The 21,053-nt window shown below is 44.2% G+C and overlaps 1 protein-coding gene across 9 annotated transcripts in view; it reads right to left on the reverse strand.

Annotated features, from left to right (window-relative positions):
- The window catches only part of ATXN2 (ataxin 2), a 472,151-nt gene that overhangs the window by 155,674 nt on the left and 295,424 nt on the right, over positions 1-21,053 (reverse strand). For 6 of the 9 annotated variants that reach the window (XM_029571730.1, XM_029571727.1, XM_029571733.1 and 3 more), the window contains 2 exons: positions 14,471-14,537; positions 839-1,020 (listed from right to left, as the gene is read on the reverse strand). In XM_029571730.1, the coding sequence (XP_029427590.1) occupies positions 839-1,020; positions 14,471-14,537 (249 nt within the window). The remainder of the gene's footprint in view (positions 1-838; positions 1,021-14,470; positions 14,538-21,053) is intronic. The other 3 variants (XM_029571731.1, XM_029571728.1, XM_029571726.1) reach the window with 1 other exon arrangement.

A 21,053-nucleotide genomic window follows, 5' to 3' on the forward strand; every position in this document is an offset into this window, starting at 1 on the left:
TTTTGTTACCTGCTTAGAATTTGATGTTAGTGCAGGATAAAAGTCCTTCAAATAAATAAGATCCCTATATTGCAAGGATATTTTTAGGATCATGCTTTAAACTACCAATATCATTTTACTCTGAGCATAATTTAATACTTTATGAACAGAATGCAGAGCACTAGCACTTAGTCCTAAAATGTATACTAGGTTAAATAAATAGAAATAGTTTAAAATTATGCTTGTCATTTTTCATATTTCTGTAGCTGCTCCTTCTCTCAATACTATTTCCTATTGGTATATTAACAATGGTTTTCTCTACCACCTTTCTACTTCTGCCTAATTCTGAGGTAAATTATGTCATGCTAGGAAAGCTATAAAAAAATTAATTTCAAAAAAGGAACAAGCATGAATTGGGGTATACTATAATTTCAGTACTGTTTTATAATTAAAGTCCAAAATAAAGTGAATATAAAAAAATTCTAAGAGCAGTGCAATTTATAGAAAAAAAAATCAAAGGGGAAATTGCATAAGAAAATCATGCAGAGATGGCATAATGGAGCTTTTCCATCCCAATTCTCTATAGTCTATATTTTCTAGAAAACAGGCTAAACCAAACAAATTCCTGGGTATGTACTTTACATGTCACACTACTTTGACTGGAAGCGTCACCAATTCCACAAAATGCTGAAAACACGAGCATCAATCCCCAAAAGATCAATAAAACATCAAGATATTTATAATCTTTTGGCAAAAGTATTACTTTTTTTGTTTTAAACAAATTTTTACATCTCACCACACTTTTCCAAAGTAAATTCTAACATATGACTCAGTATATAACGGCCAGTAATGACCTCACCTGGGACTGATAATGCTGCACATGCTGCATAAGGGGCTGATTAGGAAACTGCTGAGGGCTGTAGGTAACATACTGCGCTGAATAGGCTGGTGGTGTAGCTACTATAGGTGGGCCTGCTGCAGAGGCCGGATGGATCATAGCGTTCTGGTGATGCTGATCTTGTCGTTGGGGTATATTTGGTACTAGAAAATGAGAATCTTGCACTTAATAAAGGAGTGCAAAAGAAACCAACCTCTCTGTATAAATTAAAATGTAACATTTACTTAAAGTTTTGATAAATTAAAAAAATCAAAACAAAATCTAAATATCCACTGTTATAGAAACTTTTATATCATGTGTGTATCAAAAATTCAGCAGTATGAACAAAAGAATAGAATGAGAAACTACTACTTGCCTGATAATTTCCTTTTCCAAAGACCAGTCAGATGTATACCAGCAGATGGAGATGGAAAAACCAATGTCACAGTATATATACCCCTGCAATGACATCAGCCTACCAGTATTCTCTTCAAAAGCCAACTGTCGACAGACTAGCAAAAACTTGAACAACAGATAACCATTTCAGTACTCAACCAACAGAAACACTGAACTCAGGCAAAGAATGTATGAACACTAATCTAGGAACTGGATGAACGCTTACCAATAACCCCTGGAACACATAGCCACAGAGGAGAACCATAACAATCATTCTGCAGCCAAGGGCAGGAAGCTGAATCCATCTGTCTGGATTAAGGAAAAGGAAATTATCAGGTAAGCAGTAATTTCTCATTTCCTAGCACCCAGACAGATGGATTCAGGACCAGTGGGATGTACCCAAGCTACTCCTGAATAAGGTGGGACGCTGCCCGAGGTCCAGGCAAAACCGCACGTGCAAAGGCTGCGACCTCCCCGGCCTGCACACTCAGACAGAAATACATGGAAAAGGAGTATAAGGAGGACCACGACACAGCTTGGCAAATGTTGATGACAGACAACAATCTAACCTCCGCCCATGCAATTGCTTGAGCCCTAGTGGAATGAGGCCTAACCTGAGTAGGCAACAGCTTTTCAGTGGCCACATTCACAACTACCTCCTTAATCCAGCAAGCAATTGTAGCCCATGAAGCCGGCTCACCCATTTACTTTTATCATGGAGGACAAACAGGTAGTCTGTCTTTCAAAAAGGTTTAGAAACCTCCAGATACCTCGCGACATGTCTCGACATCCAAAGGATGCAACTGGCAAAATTCCTCCGTATTCTTTCCCTATCCAGAGATGGCAGGGAAATGGACTGATTTAAGTGAAATTTTGAGACCATTTTAGGAAAAAAAAGGAACGAACAGTACACAACTGTATTGCCCCTGGAGTCACCCAATGGAACGGCTCCCAACAAGTCAAGGCCTGCAGCTTGGAAATTTGACACACAGAACGTACTGCCACCCGAGACCCCATTTTCAAGGGCAGTAACCACAATGAGCTACACAACAGTTGAAATAAAGGGCCCGCCAAGAAATCCAAAACCAGATTAAGACTCCACAAGAGTACTGATAATTAACCACAAGGGAGGATGAAGATGTTTCACTCCCCTCAAGAAACAGGCCACATCTGGATGACCCGATAAGAAGTTACCATTCACCTGTCCCCTGAAACAAGCAAAAGCCACCACCTGTACCATCAAGCAATTAAAGGGCCAACCCTTTATTAAACTCATCCTGGAAAAATTCCAAAATGAGCGGGATCTTAATTGAATGAGAAAGAACTCCTCAATCTTCATACAGAGCCTCAAACACTTGCCAAACCGGCATATAGGGTAAGGAAGTGGAGAACTTTCATGCTCGTAGCAAGGCTGCAATCACTGCAGTAAGATATCCACGAAGCCCTCTCAAGGGCCATACTGTAAGACAAAATGCAGTCGGACCTTCGAGAAGGACAGGTCCTGCTGCAACAGATTCCTATGATCCAGAAGGAGTCTACCAGGAGCCTTCACAGATCTGCATACCATGTTCTCCTGGGCCAATCCAGTACCACCAAAAGCACCATCCCCCTGTGACCTTCGACCCTCCAAACAATTCTACCAAACATGGGCCATGGGGGAAAGGCATACAGCAACTTGTCCTCCAGCCAGACCTGCATGAGTGCACTGATACCCAAGGACTTCAGATTTCTCCTGTGACTGAAGAATCGAAGAAGCTTCGCACTGTGAGAAGTCACCAGCAGGACTAGGAATGGAAGGCCACAGTGAACCACTATCAGCTGAAATGCCTTGTCAGACAATATCCATTCTCCTGGGTTCAGACTCTCCCTGCTGAGAAAGTCTGCAGGAAAAGACAATGTAAGAGCAATGTGCGAGGCTGAGATCTCCTGAAGATGCCTTTCTGCCCATTCCATAAGTTGGTCTATCTCCTGCGACACTTGCTGGTTCTTGGTTTCTCCCTGCCAACTGATGTAAGCCACTGTCGTTGCGTTGTCAGACATTACCCAGCCCACTTGACCCTGCAGCTGAACTGCAAGCATGCCAACTGGACCACTCGGGCTTCCAGAGAGACTCTTCTGTATTGCACTATTATTTCCCGACAGTGAGCTCCCCAACCCTTGAGACTCTTATCTATCATGAGTACCAACCAGTCCGTCAATGTCAGAGAAACTCCCTCTCTCAGATGATCCATTTGCAACCACCACTGGAGGTGAGAGCAGACTTCCATCGACAGGTGGAGCCAAATCGAATAGTCCTGAGATTGCGGGTTCAAATGAGATAGCAGGGAGCGCTGAAGACGACGCATCTGCGCTCTCTCCCACGGCACCACCTCCAGGTTTGCCGTCAAACAGAGTACCTGCTAATAGGACCACACTATTGGGTGTATAGTGTTCATCAAGAGACACACCTGTGTCATCAACTTCTGAGTATGAACTTCTGGCAGGAAAACTTTGCCCTGCTTTGTGTCGAACCGAACACCCAGATACTCCAATGTCTGAGATGGCTGAAGACTGCTCTTGGCTAAGTTTACCACCCAACCAAGTTCCTGCAACAGGGAGATCACTTTGTGGGTCACCAGTTGGCTCTCTTCCAGAGACTTGACTTGAATCAGTCAGTAGTCCAAATACAGGAGTACCAGGATCCCATCCTTTCTCAACTCTGCCGTCACCACCACCACCACAACCTCGGAAAAAGTTCTGGGAGTGTTGGCCAGACCAAAAGGCAGCTCCTGAAACTGATAATGGCACCCCAACACCGCGAAATGCAGAAAACATTGGTGCTCCAATCGGATGGGAATATGGAGGGACGCCTCAGACAGAGCCAAAGAGGTCAGAAACTCCCCTGAATGCATGGCCGCTATCACTGAGCACAATGTTTCCATGCAAAAATGAGTCACCCACAAAGGGCTGAGACCTACCAAAAAGCAGAGTCCTCTGAAAGGCCCCTCTGAAGGTACAAAACTGCTTGGAACCCCTGAGATGACCCCTCATACCAAAGGGGTGCAGTTACTGTTTCTTATCCTCCAACAACTTGTTCCCAAACAAGAGCGAGTCGTAAGATTAGCTTTGGAGGTCACATCGGCAAATTTCTCAGCCATAACTGAAATCTGGCCGCTATTACTGAAGCCACTCCTCTCGCCAAGGTGCAGACCAAACTGAAGCCCACATCTCCTAAAAAGACTGCGGCACATTTCATAACTGCCCTGGAATTCACCCCAGAGTCATCAACCTCCTGAGAGAGAAGCAAACAAGAGCAAGTCACCAAGGAACAACAAGAAGATATTTTCAAGGTCATTGCCACTGCTTCAGATGCTTAAGAATGGCCTCAATCCTCCTATCATGCACATCATTCAAGGCTGCTCCTCCCTCCACAGGGATAGTCATCCATTTAGAGATGGTGCAGACAAGCGCATCCACTTTCGTAAATTGCAGACACTGGATCCAGGAAGTACAGGCCTTCTAAACCCCCTTTGAAATTAGCCTCTGGGGTATCCCACTCCAGATCAATTCTTGAATAGCCTCCATAACAGGGAAAAAATCAGAGGCTTTAGGCAAAAACCAAAATAGAATTTTTTTTTGGCTCAGACATGGAATCTGCCCCAGGTACTCCCAGCATCTTCAACATCTGGGAAATCAGGCCCAGCAGTTCATATCTATAAAAGAATCACATCATAGTCCTATAAGGTTCCAGTACCGGAAGAATTTCCCCATCCTCCAGAGTCAGGATCTGCCTCAACATCAGTGCCATTCAGATTCCTATCGGGAGTACCTGCAGTCAATCAAAATGCATTTCGGTGCTTAACAGTAGTTCTGGAAGAGGGAGAGGCCGCCACCTGAAAATCTGACCTGACAGGATTGGGCAGGGCTGAGGACTGGGCCTGAAGAAAGGATTGCAATCCTGGAAAAAATTCTACCCAAGAAAAGGCAGAAGGAATCAGTCAAGGGAGTTCCAAGGTTAGGCAACCCTCCTGACATGTCCTTAACCAGGCCATCTTCAGGCTGGAAAGAACCAGGTTTAGTAAAATCAGAGGAAGATAATTCTCACTGAGTCTCTAATCAGCGCTGGCACAAATTAGAGGGCACTCCAAGCTAAGATGCTCGAATATAACAGGCAGCACACAGGGAAAGTACTTAGGTTACTTAGCCACAGGCGCCATTAGTCTGGCAGTACGCATAACAGGCGACTGAAGATGTGCATCTAGCCGAATTCATGCTAAAAAATGTATGATCACAAAATTTAGGCGTTCCAAGGCTATGTGCTGCAAAACTAAATATACTAACTGTGCAAATCCTGGGCACACAACCAATATCTTCTAGAATGTGCATGCAAGCAGCGCACCCAAAAGAAACGAGGTGTACAATTCGGACGCACAGCTGGATGAACTTGTACACATTGACGGTCCTGCAGAGGGAAGCCAAACGCACAGAAAACAGCTTGCAAAGAGGAGGGCGTGGCCTCCGGGAAAGATGGCCGCCTGAGCTCTAACCCACCACAAGCTATTTTTGCAGAATTGCCACAATATCCACCTGCGGTTTGCTCCCAGAGTACTCTTAGCTGTTACTTACAGATTGCTGATGGCGACAAAGAAAAAAGGCCTGGACTTCAGGCAATTCTCATATGTGAAATCAACATCAGAAGACCCGGGGCCTGGTGCAATGGCTGAAGCTAGGGAAATGGGTGATTTGGTCATTGAGGAGTCAGGGCCCGGTGGCATAATGGAAAGGCAAGCATCAGACTTACTGACTCGGGCGGAATTTTGCCAATGGTTCTGCCACTTACATCAAGATATGCGCAAAAACAAACAAGAGCTGATAGCTTTAATATCAGAAATGAAGATCTGTCAGAATTAGGTCGGTGTGTGGCCGAGTGCGACATCCGCTTGGATGCGCATGCAGATAAATGGGAGAAGCTGCAATCCGTATGCGGAGGCCTAACACTGGAGAATCAAGAGTTTCAGGTGAAAATCAAGGACTTAGAAAATCGCAATCGTAGATGTAAACTCAGTTTCCGGGGAGTCCCGGAGACAGACGACTACAAGAATAGTCAAGCTGTAGTGAAAAAGCTGTGTTCTTTTTTTTTTTTTTTTTTTATGAGCCAGGGTCAAAATACCGATCAGTTGGACATGTTACCCAAGGTAGAGCTGGAAAGGGCGCATAGAACAATTGGTCCTAAAGTGAGGAATAAACCCCGGGACATTGTGGCATGCTTTCATCAGTTTCTGATTAAAAGAGCAAGTTTTATCTGAGACTAGAAAACAACCTTCGTGGCTCTGGGAATCTCATACTATCTCTGTTTATACAGATCTCTTTCCTATCACCGTAAAGAAAAGAGTAGACTAAGGAAATCACAGCAACTCTAAGGAAGGAAGGGATGCGATATCGGTGGCTTTTTTCCATTCAGACTGGCTTTACTCTCCGGGACATAACATCAAGAGTGAGCAAAGTTGAGGAAGCGGAGGCCATTTTGGTTGATGTAGGCTTCATGGCTAAGAAAGACTTCTTCAGACAAACCGGCGATTTCTATTTTTTTTTTATTTTAATTTTATTGCATTTCACTATAACAAAATATTTGACAGAAAAACAGAGGTGCATTAAGGAAATAATATAATCTACTACATACATCTTCCACTGATGTCAAGTAAAGTAATATAATAATATACCCCTTTCATATAAGAAATCCCGGGGGGTGGGCTCATAAGGTACTAAGAGTGAATAACAAGAAACAGATAAAAGGAAATCTGAAGTTGCCTATTTACTTGCCATACTGCACTGTTTTTGTCACATTGGGTGAGAATCTAAAAAGAATCGCAATTGTGATGGTTCAAAAATATATAGATAGAATCATGAAATTTTACAACACATTTGCAAGGGTAACGCAAGGTACACTTAGATCAAACTATCAAAGCCTCTGCTCTCAGATAGGAATTTTCTTCTTCTTTCTTGGGTAACCCTAGTAATATCTGGGTACAGCCAAATTTTTTGACCATAATATGATAATGATCTATTGCGTAAATAAAGTCTCAGTATATTATTTTTCTCACTAATAAATGCAAAAGTCACTGGCATAACTCCTCTTCTAGTAACCTCGTCTTCCTGAGAAAGTTCCAGTATTTCTGTAAGGTTTAATTGCAGTTGATCCTCCATATTTCCTTGTGTGTTCTCAAAAGGTTTCTGAGGAAGGTAATACGCCTTTGTTATTAAAGGAATGGCTTCAGACAGAATCTTAAGATTCTCAGTCAAATATTTCTTGAATAAATCCACAGCTGAAAACTGTCGAATAATAGGGAAATTAAGCACCCTGTTTAAATTTCTTAATGAATTTTCTATGTTCTCAATCTTTTTACTTTGAATATTTTCTGATTGTATCAAATTCTGCTGAAGTTTTTCAACCACATTTAATCTTTCTTCCACAGTAGTCATTTTCCTCTCTTGCACAGTAACTTTCTTCATTATTGATACTACATTTGTTGGTGTCCAGATAGGATCTTGTTAGAGTAATAATTGCAAACTCAATCGAAGCTAGTGCTTCCCATAGCGATTCCATCATTATTTTAGCTGGTTTAACAAGAAGAGAGCCTAGTATTGGCATTTGCTCACCCCGTCTCGTGGCTTCAGAGTCCCGAATTTCTTCCAGCGCTGAAGCAGCAGCTCCGTTGTTATCCAACGATGAAGGTACATAAGTTCCAATCTGGGGCTCAAAAGACTCCCCCATGAGGTAAAGTTTCACAGAACCCTCTCTCGGTATGCCCAAGTCACTCTCCTGGTGAGTATTCAGCTCCTTAGGACAGTCCGGGAAGGCTACACCAGCAGCCATTCGCGCTGCATTCAAATGCTGGGGAGGGGACAGCGTCTCAGGCGCTCCGGAGCTAAGCGAGATCTCACTGACCTTAGAGGAAGACGTTCGCTCCACGTCTCCTCCCTCCGCGGCCCTCGCTCCCGGCTCATTCAGTGTTGAGAAGAAAAAAAGTCTCGATACATGCTTGTTTAGAATCCAAAGTTTCTGAAACCGCCAGACTTTCACAAAGCCTGACTTTACGCTTTGTGTGAGGCATGATAAATTTAAAAGAAACCAGAAACTTCAGCAAAAAGGCACATAGGAAACAGCGAGACTCTTCACCGCCTCACTCAGTCGCCATCTTGGCTCCACCCCCAAACCGGTGATTTCTCAAAGAAAATCTCGCTAAATGGCAACAAGTGGTGAAAGGATGACGACACTCTGGAGATTCATATTCATCTAAGGACAGTGGAAAGGGTTGATCTGTCTAATCAACTAAGAGGGAAGTGGCTTTCTTTCTCTAGCCCTTGTCTTGCTATTCTGAGAGAAGTGAGGTGGTATACATATGATGTCAAGTGGAATGTGTGGTTAGATATATTTTCTTTCTGAACAACACTGTATTAAAGTTTGGGAAGTTACTGGAGATGCATAATGAGGATTAGAGGGGACTTTTCATGGCAATGGTAGGATTGAGGTGCATTAGTTCATATTAAGTTCAGGATGGCTAATTTATATATTTTATCTTTAAATGTTAAAGGGTTGAATATACTTCGCAAAAGACAACTTAAGTCTGAACTGACGATGGCAAGGGCTACTATTGTATTTTTACAAGAAACTCATTTAAAAAAAAAAGTATGAGTACCTGGTAAGGTGGCCTATTTTTCACCTGCAATTTTTTGCTGCACCTACCAAGGGAGGGAAATAACACAGGAGTGGGGATTTGGTTCCATAAAGATTTTAAGGGGGTTATTAAAACTAGTCAGGCAGACCCACATGGTAGATATCTTTAGTTTACATTTGAATTGAAGGGGGAAATGTACTCCCTGTGGAATGTGTATGCCCCAAACATAGGACAGGGTGAATTATTTTTATTTATTTTTTTTTTTTATTTTTTTTTTTTTTAACAGAACCATGTTAGCAATTGAAAGTGAGGGATCTCTAATAGTGGCTGGGGACTTTAACATGACCTTGATCCCAAAATTAGATTATTCGGGGGGGGGGAATGAGAAATCTCAAACAACGAGTTCAGCTCTTAAAGCTGCTGAGGTCTATGGATCTAATAGATATATAGTGACATCGATACCCGCAAATACAAAATTATACCTTTTTTCCCCCAATATGCTCAAGTCTTACTCTAGGATTGATTTCTTTTTAGATAAAATGGTGGCCCAAAGGGTTTCTAGAATTGAGATTTGTCCAATATCTTGGTCTGATCACGCTATTTAGATGGATGTCAAATGTGGAATGGAAGAATCTGGGAGGCTTTTTTGGAGGCTTAACACCCTTTTGAGAGATGAGGAGTTTTGCATTTGGCTGGCTGATAGTATTAGAGACAATATAACTTTGAATGACATTGGGGATATTAGCCCCTCTTCCCTTTGGGAAGGTTTGAAGGCTATTAGAGGACATTTAATTTCAAGGTTGGCATTTATTCAAAAAGCTAAAATAGCGCAAAGGCAGAAACTGATGAGTTAATTATCGGCTTTGGGTCAGAGGCGTACATTATCCCCTGGAACTTGCAAACAAATGCAATCTTTAAGGGATAAACTGCAGGACTTAGATCTTGATAAAATCACCTTTCAAATTAATCAGACTAAGCAGACTTATTTTGAGTTGGAAAGTAAGGCAAGTAGGCTATTGGCAGATAAATTAAGAAAGTGCATTTTGCAACATTTAATTACTAAAATAAAGTCTGAGACTGGTGAGCTGTTTTCTCTCCTGGAAGTTATTAAACAAAGGTTTACACAATTTTATGGTGAATTGTATAAAGCCGATAACTATTACTGCCAACCAGATTGATGACTATTTAAACTCTGTTGATCTCCCTAATATAGGGGATGAGGAAAAGGAATTTTTTTGAAACAAATAGCAGCGGAGGTTTTACAGGTGATTAAAGATTTAAAAGTAAACAAATCCCCAGGTTTAGATGACTTTACCACTTTATTTTACAAAACGTTCTCCTCTGAATTCGTACCAGTTATGTTGAAATGGTATAATTCATTGCAAGCGGGAAATAATTTGACCGGTAGGAAGTAATGGAGCTGGTATTAATATTTTGGCAAAGCCTGGCCTTAAACCGGCTATCTGTGGCTCATATAGGCCCAAATCTTTAATAAATGTAGATCTTAAGATTCTAGCTAAAGTTCTAGCTAACAGAGCGAATAGGGTTATGGCTAAATTGGTACATCCAGATCAGGTGGGGTTTATTCCGGGCAGGATGGCAGCAGACAACGTATGTAAAACTGTAGACTTAATCTGGTGGGTTAAAGAGTCACACATTCCAGCAGTCCTCCTTGCAGTGGATGCCGAAAAGGCGTTCGATTTGGTGCACTGGGCATTTTTGTTCTGGGTTTTGGAGGGGATGAATTTTAGTCCTTTTTTTCTCCGTTGGTTGAGGCAATTATATGATAATCCCATGGCATGTGTGAAAGTAAATGAGTAGTATTTTAGTAATTTTTATATCCAACATGGGACGTGGCAGGGTTGCCCCTTATCCCCTCTACTATTTGCTTTGTTCCTGAAGCCTTTTGCGATACAAATTCGGCAGCAGGAGGCAATAACTGGCGTCAAGGTGGGCAAAGGGGAATACAAGATATCCCATTTTGCTGATGACATTTTATTTACCTTAATGGACCCAATATTTTCTCTAAGAGTGGCTATGACAGCTTCAGATGATTTTAGTAGTCTCAGGGTTCAAATTAAACAGAGAAATCAGAATTGCTAACTCTCACAATGACAGAAGAGCAAATTTCTAGGGTACATGCTCAGTTTTCATTCAAATGGGCCACTCGAAGTATCAAATATTTAAGGATTAGACTTAGTAATTGCCAGGAAGATTATTTGCTTTGAATTATAAACCCCTAGCAAGATCAATCTGTCAGGATTTAGAGGCGTGGTCTGGGCTTTCTTGATCATGGTTTGGTAGAACTGCGTCAGTTAAAATGAATATACTATCTAGATTTGGGTATTTTTTCAATCAATTCTGAAATTTGTCTCTTCCAAGATCTTACAGAGTTGGCAAGGGCATATTTTTTTCATTTATTTGGACATACAGACCTCCCATGGTGGCTAGGAAAATATTTCTTTCAAAATTGCAGGGTGGCTTAGGTATACCTAATCTAAATTGGTATTATGCAGCAGACCAATTAAGGGCAATATTGGACTGGAACAGGAAAGGAGAACAAAAATTATAGGCATCAATAGAACAATCGATAGTGGGGGCTATGCCTCTGTGGGCTTGTATCTGGCAACCCCAGGTGATCTGGCTAAGAATATCTTTGCTCCCTCCAACTACAAGCCTTATCTTCTAGTTATGAAGGCAATGAAAATCCATAATAGGGGGTAATCGTAGATATTTGTAGTTCGACTATAAATTATAATACATTTTTTACCGTGGGGTTTTCAACTCATTTTAGACATTGGCTAGCACAGGGGGTGACCCAGTTTGGTAGGACATGGAGCAGTCAGAGGTTCCTAACCTTCCAGGAGCTTCAGGATAATTATCAGCTGGGGGCGGGAGAAGTCTAACAATATTTACAATTGCACCATTTTATGGTAAAAGAGGGGATCTACTGCTGGGTAAAACTCAATTTGAAGGCTGATGTGATCACACTGAAAATATGAAAGGTATAATCTCGAATCTTTATAAATTTCTTAATAAGGATTTACATAGGAGGGTTCCCTTTGTCCTGGTGTGGGAGAAAGACTTGGGGAAGAAATTACTGGAGAAGGAATGGGACCTTATCTTTTTACACACAAAAAAGAGCTTGATATCGGCTCAGATATCAGAAAACAGCTACAAGGTTCTAATCAGGTGGTACTTCACTCCAGAGTGTATTCAGAAAGCATAACTGAGTAGTAATGCTTTGTGTTGGAAAAAGTGCGGGGGCAGTGGATCTATTTTCATTTGTGATGGGAGTGTCCTCGAGTTTCTTTATTCAGGTGAGAATTATTTATTTTTATAGAAGGGATCTCGGGTTATCAAATAATGTTTGCTCCAGAAAATGTTACTGAATTTACCCTTGGATATCCCGAAAGATGGTTGGTCCATCAGGTCCTGATGTCCACTAGGTGTGAGTTAGCAAGGGGTTGGAAATTTGTTACTATCCCTTCTAGAGAGGACATTAATTTGACGTCTGAGGCGGGTTTGCTTTTTATGTCAGCTTACTGCTATCAAGTATCACACTCTTTCCAAGTTCTTATAAAAGTTTGGAATCCGTTCTTGTCTAAATATCCTATGGGTACGAGTTTTCCCTTGAAGCATCTCCATGGCCTTAGTTCCTTTTTGTGCAGTTCTGTTTATTTTGGCTTTCCTTGTTTAGTATTATGAACGTTTAATGTCATCTCGCAGTCCTTGGTCGATAAGGTGGGAGGGGGTGGTTACCATTAATAATGTTTTCCAATAATTGCTTTCACACGAGACTGTTTTCTGTAACAATGTTTTATTGATGATTGAAATATGTGAAAGCAATAAAAATGTAATTAAAAGAAAAAAAAAAAGCATGCGAAAACTCCGCCACAGCCTACCACATGGGATACAGAAAGAAGCCTAACCGTGAGGCCTAGCCCTCCCAGGCTGCTCAACCCGCCAGGCTGCCCAGGTTCCTTAAACCCCACGGGAGCAGGAACAAATGTCGGAACAGCGCACCGAGCACAGAAACCAGAGGAAGTCGTACAACAATGCCTCTATTCTGACTTTTTATTTGTATTTATTTTTTTTAAACTTACCAGAGCTCAGCCTTTCCCAGCTGAGTACAGAGACTGTCTCCAGCTGTGGGGGGAGGGGGGAGGGCATATACTGTCACCGCTTCAGCTGCTTAAATCAGCTAAGTCCACGCCGGATGAAGAACCAGCTACCAGAACAAGGCACTCATCTGAGGGACCACGGAAATCACCTCAGGAATTCTCAGCTGGGGGAAGTGCCATTACGTTTCACTGCAGGAGACGGGGGGCAACTCAAATCTATTAATTCTCCTCTAAATTTTGTAGCATTCCCCAGTAGGGAATTGCATGTCCACTATCTGCTGCAGACAGAGAATACTGGGAAGCTGTCACTGCAGGAGTATATGTACTGTGATATCAGTTTGCTCTGTTTCCATCTGCTGGTAGAGGTGCATAATCCACTGGTCCTGAATCCATCTGTCTGGGTACTAGGAAAGTATTGTTATTCAATAGTTACACCAAAACAGGCATACAAGTAGCTTGCTGTGAGAGCTATAAGTAATGAACTGGCTTTTTCACCCTTAAGTTGTTTCTTTTGTTAAGGTATTTGAGTAAGTGGTTTTATAATAGTAGTGGTTTTGTTTGTTTTGGTATATTATGTGTGTGTAGGTGTATAGAATTTTTTTTTTAATTTATAGAGAGCTATAAATACATTTATTTTATATAATATAGTAGTAGGGAAAACAATAAACATTTTTTCCTGAATACATACATACACACAATTCTAGAGCGAGACACACACTTCTGATATTATAAAAATTGGGCCTATAATTTTCCCCCAAATGCATATGTAATTTTATATAATACAGAACTCACCCCATTTGTATGGACATTAAAGTATTTCTCACTGCCCTACAAATTAGGGTGAGGTGGCTATGGAAAGAGCAAGTCACAATTCTGACAAAAATATAGTGTTTTTAAAGGAAAAAAGTGACATTCTAAAAGTGGGAAATAAATGTTGAGCAGATGTTACAGCTGCTCTTCTGAGAACAGCTGCTACATGGACTCCTATCAAATGTTCAGCCTGGTCCATGAGATTATGAGCACAATACCAGGGAAACCCCCTCCCTTACCACTACCATGGGCCCCAGGAATCGATGGGAATTAGTGCAGCCCCAGGAATTGCTTCCTTGGGCTCAGGAAGAGATACACTATATGGTCTGGGAAACCCTCCTTGGGTAACAAAGGCACAGAATGAGCACAAGGGAAGTTTTTCACAAAACACACTTCCACAATTTTTTTTTTCAGGCTTCCGCTTGTAAAAATAGCATAACAAAAATGTAGAGATGATGTTCCACATTATGGTTTAAGAGCTACACAGCCAATTCTCGTCCAGTCTCCCACAAAAACAGTACAGTCACATTTTTTACCAAAATAACATATCTTACAATAATGTCATATTACTGTTGTGGTTTCATAAAACATGCAGTCTGAAAAACTAAACACAGGTGGCCTCATCTCACCTTTACCTGCTCTATATGTCTTGGCTTGGCTCACTGGCATCGGTGTCATAGGAATAGGATACAAAGGCTATAACCAAGGAAAAGCATTTCAAGATTAGCAGATAAAAATTCAAGCTGCCTGCAAAAATAATCCATATGATCTCTGAGACTTTTATGCTTTACTATAAAATAGTCATGAGGGAGGCCACTGCATCTGAATGCAGACTAACAGCTCTAGCACTGGAGATTCTGATAAAAAGATTAGTGTTGTAAAATGTGAATATAACGTAGTTACTACGAACCACTGGGCATATAAAGAATCTTTGGTAGCATTAAGATCTTAAAACAAGTCAGATAGATTGCAGAGCAAATACGCTACTATAATTCATACATAGCTCAAACATGAATGAAAATGAATTTTGCCAGTCACTGTCAGGCCGATACAGTACAGTGCGCTCCGACGGAGCGCACTGTTAGCCTGCTATTGGACGCGCGTTTTCCCTTACCCCTTATTCAGTAAGGGGAGGAAAACGCGCGTCCAACCCGCAGCACCTAATAGCGCCCTCAACATGCAAATGCATGTTGATGGTCCTATTAGGTATGCGCGCAGGATACAGAAAGTAAAATGTGCGGCTTGGCTGCACATTTTACTTTCAGAAATTAGCGCCGACCCAAAGGTTGGCGCTAATTTCTTCCGGCAACGGGAAAGTGCACAGAAAAGCAGTAAAAACTGCTTTTCTGTGCACCCTCCGACTTAATATAAGAAAATTATTCCTTACCTGCTAATTTTCGTTCCTGTAGTACCATGGATCAGTCCAGACAGTGGGTTATTTCCCCCGTCCAGCAGATGGAGTCAGATCAAAGTTCCGAGGGAGGTGCTACATAATCCCGCACCCCCTCTATGTCCCTTCAGTAACTAGACTATCAAAGCCATAAAAAAGAAGGAAAAACAGAGGGATCAAGTAAACCTCAGTTAACAGGAAGCTAGAACCATAAACTGAAGTTGCAACTGGAAAACTGTTACCCCAACGGCAACTTGCCAACAGAACTGTAAGAAACAGCTCCACAGAAGAAAAGGAAGAGGTCAGCCCAAAGAGGGCGAACGCATAGAATCAATCGAGCAGCAGATCCCCTGTCCAGACAACCCACCAATCTGAGGGCGGGCGTCTGGACTGATCCATGGTACTACAGGAACGAAAATTAGCAGGTAAGGAATAATTTTTTTTTCCCTGTACATACCAGGATCAGTCCAGACAGTGGGATGTACCAAAGCTTCCCTACCGAGGGTGGGCCATAGATAGCCCTGCTCGAATGACCCTGTCGCCAAAGTACCCAGAAGCCGATGAGCAAACATCCAGACGATAGTGGCAAGAATAATACTTCCAGGTGGTCGCCCTGCAAATTTCTTGCGACGAGACCGACAGACTCTCTCTGCCCATGAGGTCGTCTGGGCGCGGGTGGAGTGAGTCCTGACCCCCAGTGGAGGAGGTTTTTCCGCTACAATGTAAGCTGACATAAGGACGTCCTTCAGCCAGCGGGCGATTGTTGTTTTAGAGGCTAAATGCCCTTTCCTAGGACCAGACCAAAGAACGAAGAAGTAGTCCGAGAGCCGAAAGACGTTGGTCACTTCCAAATAACGCATCAGGCAACACTTAACATCGAGTATGCGTAGGTCCCGAGAGTCAACTGAAGAGAAAAGATTTTATTTATTTATTTATTTATTTTTAATTTTTATATACCGAAGTTCTTGTAGGGACTACAAATCACTCCGGTTTACATAAAACGAAGAACTGCTCAACAGAGAGCTGAGCTTTACATGGAACAGTAGAACATATGGAACAGTATAACTGGTTGACAATTTAACATAGAGCTAAATAAAGAAATAATAGTTTAACTGGTAATAAATAGTAATAAGTAAAGAAATATAATATATTATATAAGCAGTATAACTATTTAACGTAGCAATAAATATAAATATAAGCAATGCCAAATATATATATGAAATAAAGTAAATTTTTTATCTCAAAGATAATTGTCCAGTTGTAGATATTTTAGAATTAGTACTGGATACAGTGACCATAATTAGGGTAATTAGGATACTTAGTAATTAGGGAGTCTGTCTGTCACTTAAGCGTCTGGGAAAGCTTGTTGGAAGAGAAAAGTCTTCAGTCTTTTTTTGAATTCTTGATGACTGGGTTCTAGTCTAAGATCTGGGGGAAGCGTGTTCCATAGGTGTGGGCCTGCTGAAGATAGCGCTCGTTTGCTCAATGATGATTTTATTTGTGGAGCAAGCAGTGTTCCTCTGTATGCGCTTCTGATTGGTCTGGAGGAAGTGTGTAGTTGTAGTTGCGAGCTTAATGTGATGGGGGCTAGTTTGTTTGTCGCTTTATGGATGATAGTGAGTACCTTATAGAGTATCCTTTGTTTAATGGGTAGCCAATGTAAGTTCCGGAGGATTGGGGTGATATGATCTTTTTTGTTAGTGCTAGTTAGAATTCTAGCCGCTGAATTCTGAACCATCTGTAATGGTTTGATGGTGTTGGCGGGTATACCAAGTAGCAGGGAATTGCAATAGTCTAGCTTAGAAAGAATGATGGATTGTAGTACTAGCCTGAAGTCGGAGAAGTGAAGGAGGGGTTTAAGTTTTTTGAGGACTTGCAGTTTGTAAAAGCAGTCCTTTGTGGTATTGTTTACGAACTTTTTTAGGTTTAGATGATTATCAAGCCATGCTCCAAGGTCTCTGACGTCAGATGAGAATGAGTTGTTTGTGTTTGGTAGAGAAAGGCTGGAAGAGATTGTGCGTGGATCCTGGGAGACAATGAGCATTTCGGTTTTATTAGCATTCACTACTAAGTTGAGGCTTGAGAGTAGGTTTTTGATGGGCTGTAGGCATTCGTTCCAAAAGATACAGCTCCACCAACTGATTCGAGTGAAAGGTAGAGACCACCTTGGGTAGGAATGAAGGTACTGCTCGTAAGGTGACCCCGGAGTCGGTAAAGCGTAGATACGGTTCCCTGCAGGATAACACCTTAAGTTCCGAGACCCAACGTGCCGAACAAATGGACATCAGAAAAAAAAAAAAAATTGTCTTGAGAGTGAGATCCCTGAGAGTAGCAGTCCGTAAAGGTTCGAAAGGACTGCCTCCTAGGATCCGGAGCACTAAGGTAAGGCTCCAAGAAGGGCAAGGAGCCTGGAGTAGTGGCTGCAAATGCTTTACTCCCTTACAGAAATGAACGACGTCCGGATGAGAAGAGAGTGGAATCTCTGTCCCTCGGCGAAGCAAAGCACCTAAGGCCACCACTTGTACTCGAAGAGAGTCATAGGCTAACCCCTTCTCCAAGCCTGCCTGTAGGAATGAGAGAATCTGAGTCACCGAAGTGGATTCCGGTTGTGTCGTGTGCGCCGTGCACAAAGATTCGAAAAAAAACTTTCCACACCCGGCCGTAGGCGACGGAGGTGGAGGTCCTCCGCGTCAAAATCACTACCTCTGGATAACCACGGCATCTCAATTTGTGCCTCTCAACCGTCAAGCCGCAAGACAGAAGCGAGCTGCCTCGTCAAAAATATTAGGCCTTGAGGAAGAAGTTGTGAAAAAATGCCCGAAGTGCAGAGGCCCGTCCGTTGCCAGGTTGAGAAGGTCCGCAAACCATGGGCGGCGAGGCCACTCCGGAGCCACCAGAAACACTGCGTCTTGGTGGTTCTCGATTCTTCTTAATACCCTGCCCACTAGAGACCAGGGTGGGAAAACAGAGCGGAGTAGATGGCGGAGTAGATGACGGGGCCACGGCAGCCCTAGAGCATAGACACACTCTGCCCCGTGTTCTCTTCTGCGACTGAAGAAGCGAGGGGCCTTTGCGTTGCGAGCTGTCGCCATCAGGTCTACCTGAGTCGTCCCCCAATGGTGAACGATCAGGTGCATCGCCTCCTCCAAGAGTTCCCACTCTCCCGGGTCTAGATGTTGACGGCTGAGGAAATCCGCCTGTATGTTGTCCACCCCGGCGGTGTGGGAGGCTGCCAATTGGACCCAATGTAGTTCCGCCCATGCCATGAGCTTGACAGTTTCCAAAGAGACGTGTCGGCTTCTCGTGCCCCCCCCGGCGATTGATATACGCCCCCGTGGTTGCGTTGTCCGAGAGTATCCTGACCGCTCGATGGTGAACTAGGGGCAGGAACTCATTCAGGGCTAGGCAGACCGCTCTGGTTTCCAAGTGGTTGATGGGCCACCATGCCTGTGCTGTCATCCACTGTCCCTGGAAGGTCCTTGTCTGGCAGACTGCTCCTCCACTCGAGAGACTGGCGTCCGTGGTGACCACTCTCCAATCCGGAGTCTCTCAGGACATCCCCTGAGCCAAGTGCCGTGGATCTAGCCACCAGTGGAGAGTGTCTACGGCTGTCTGAGGAATCGGGCGAATCGCCTGAAAATCTCGTGAGAGCGGCTTCCAGCGAGAAAGCAGAGCTCTCTGTAGTGGCCGTAGATGTGCGGAGGCCCAGGGTACCAGATCTATAGTTGATGTCATGAATCCCAGGACTTGAAGGTAATCCCACGTTGTGGGTGAAGAGAGAGAGCAGAGAAGTGCTTGATTTGATCCCACGCCGCCTATGCATGTTCCGGTCGTAGGAAAAAACTTGCCCACCGCCGTGTCGAACCTCGCGCCCAGAAAGTCCAATGACTATGATGGAGTGAGGTTGCTTTTGGCGAAGCTGATGATCCACCCAAGGGACTGAAGAAGTTGTATCACTCTATTGACCACCCGATAACCCCAGCTCAAGGATTTCGATCGAATGAGCCAGTCTTCCAAGGTAAGGGTGCACCAAAATTACCCTCCCGGTGGAGAGCGGCCGCTACCACCACCATGACCTTGGTGAAAAACTCGTGGGGCCGTCGCCAGACCAAAAAGAAGTGCCTGGAACTGAAAAAGTTGGCCTAAAACCTTGAACCGAAGGAAACGCTGGTGCTCCTTGAAAATTGGAATGTGTAAGTATGCCTCCGTGAGGTCCAAGGGGGCCAGTGCCTCCCCCCGGTGAACTGCCGCTATTACCGAGCGGAATGTCTCCATCCGGAAATGTGGTACCTTGCGAGATTTGTTTACCAGCTTGAGGTCCAGTATTGGGCGGAAAGTGCCCTCCTTTTTGAGCACCACAAAATAAATTGAATAATGACTCCGGCCCACCTAACTAGGACCCACTGATCCGACGGGATTCGGGGCCACTCCTCAACGAAGAGAGAAATCCTGCCCCCTACCCTGGGGATCGCTGGGTGGGTCGCCCTGGCATCATTGTGGGGGCTTGGAGGGCGCACCATGAGGCAATCCCTCTTCGCCAGGTCTCCGCCCTCAAAAGGGCCTGTTCCAAGAATATGAGCGGACCGAAGGATTCCTGGGGGTCTGTTGTTGACGGGTGGTACGGAAGCGGCGTTGATTCTATAGGAGCTGAAGGACCTCGATCGTGGCTGATCCTCTGGAGGCCGATGTACCACATTTTCTCCCAGGGACTTGATGATCTGATCCAGATCTTCACCGAAGAGGAACTTGCCCTTGAACAGAAGTGATCCAAGTCAGGTCCTGGAGGAAGAATCCGCCGACCAGTTCCGAAGCCAAAGGCGGCGACGTGCCGAGACCACAGCCACCATGGCCCTGAAGAGCATCCGCAGCAGGTCATACAAAGCATCCGTCCCGTAGACAATCATGGCCTCCAACTTATCCGCCTGGCTCATCTCCTCCAGCGGGAGATCCTGAGATGTGAGAAGCTGTTGCACCCAGCGGAGACCCGCCCTTTGTGCCAGGGAGCTGCAGATGGCCACTCACACTCCAAGCGCTGATACCTCGAACACTCTCTTGAGATAGACCTCCAGCTTCCTTTCCTGTAGATCCCTTAATGCTGTGCCCCCTGTGACTGGAATGGTGGTGCATTTGGTGACTGCCGCGACTGTGGAGTCGACCGCCGGAACCTTGAGGAGCTCCAGGAAGTCCTCGGGCAGCGGATATAGCTTCTCCATGGCCCTACTAACTTTTAGCGTGGCCTCCGGAGCGTCCCATCCCCTAGAAAGCAGCTGGAGAAACGTGGGATGGGTAGAGAAAGCCCGCGCCAGGGGCCGGAGCCCCGCCAAAACGGGGTTCCCCTTCTTAGCAGTTGGCCCGGGCCACAGTGGATCAGGTAGAGCTCCTGCCGAATATGTGGGATCAGGTCATCTAGCTCATCCTTCCGGAAAATCTGCAGGACTCATGGGGTCGTCACCTTCCAGCTGGGCTTGCAACAAAAAGTCATCCCCACCAGGATCCATGACCGGGTCCCCCCCCCTGCGTCCGAGGGTAGCCGCTAGGGGTAGCTAGGCAATCCCGGGGTGCGTGGAGATGGGCCCCCCGCCCCCCACTCTGAGGGCCGGTGCCCGGAGGTAGAACTCCCTCAGGAAAAGAATCTGTGCGTGCCAGCTTGGGAGGGGGTGGCCTGGGAAGAAGATCCAGAGGCTGGGAGAGTCTGGCCAAAAAAGGCATTATGCATCATGAACTCCAGGGAAAACGCCGGTGGATCTGAGGGGGGGTCTGGTCAGAGGCTCCTCTGACTGGTGCAAGGCGATTGCCGGCTGCATGGGGTCCAAAACCGGCGG

The sequence above is a fragment of the Rhinatrema bivittatum genome, chromosome 11 (assembly GCF_901001135.1).
Source record: "Rhinatrema bivittatum chromosome 11, aRhiBiv1.1, whole genome shotgun sequence".
Lineage (NCBI taxonomy): Eukaryota > Metazoa > Chordata > Amphibia > Gymnophiona > Rhinatrematidae > Rhinatrema > Rhinatrema bivittatum.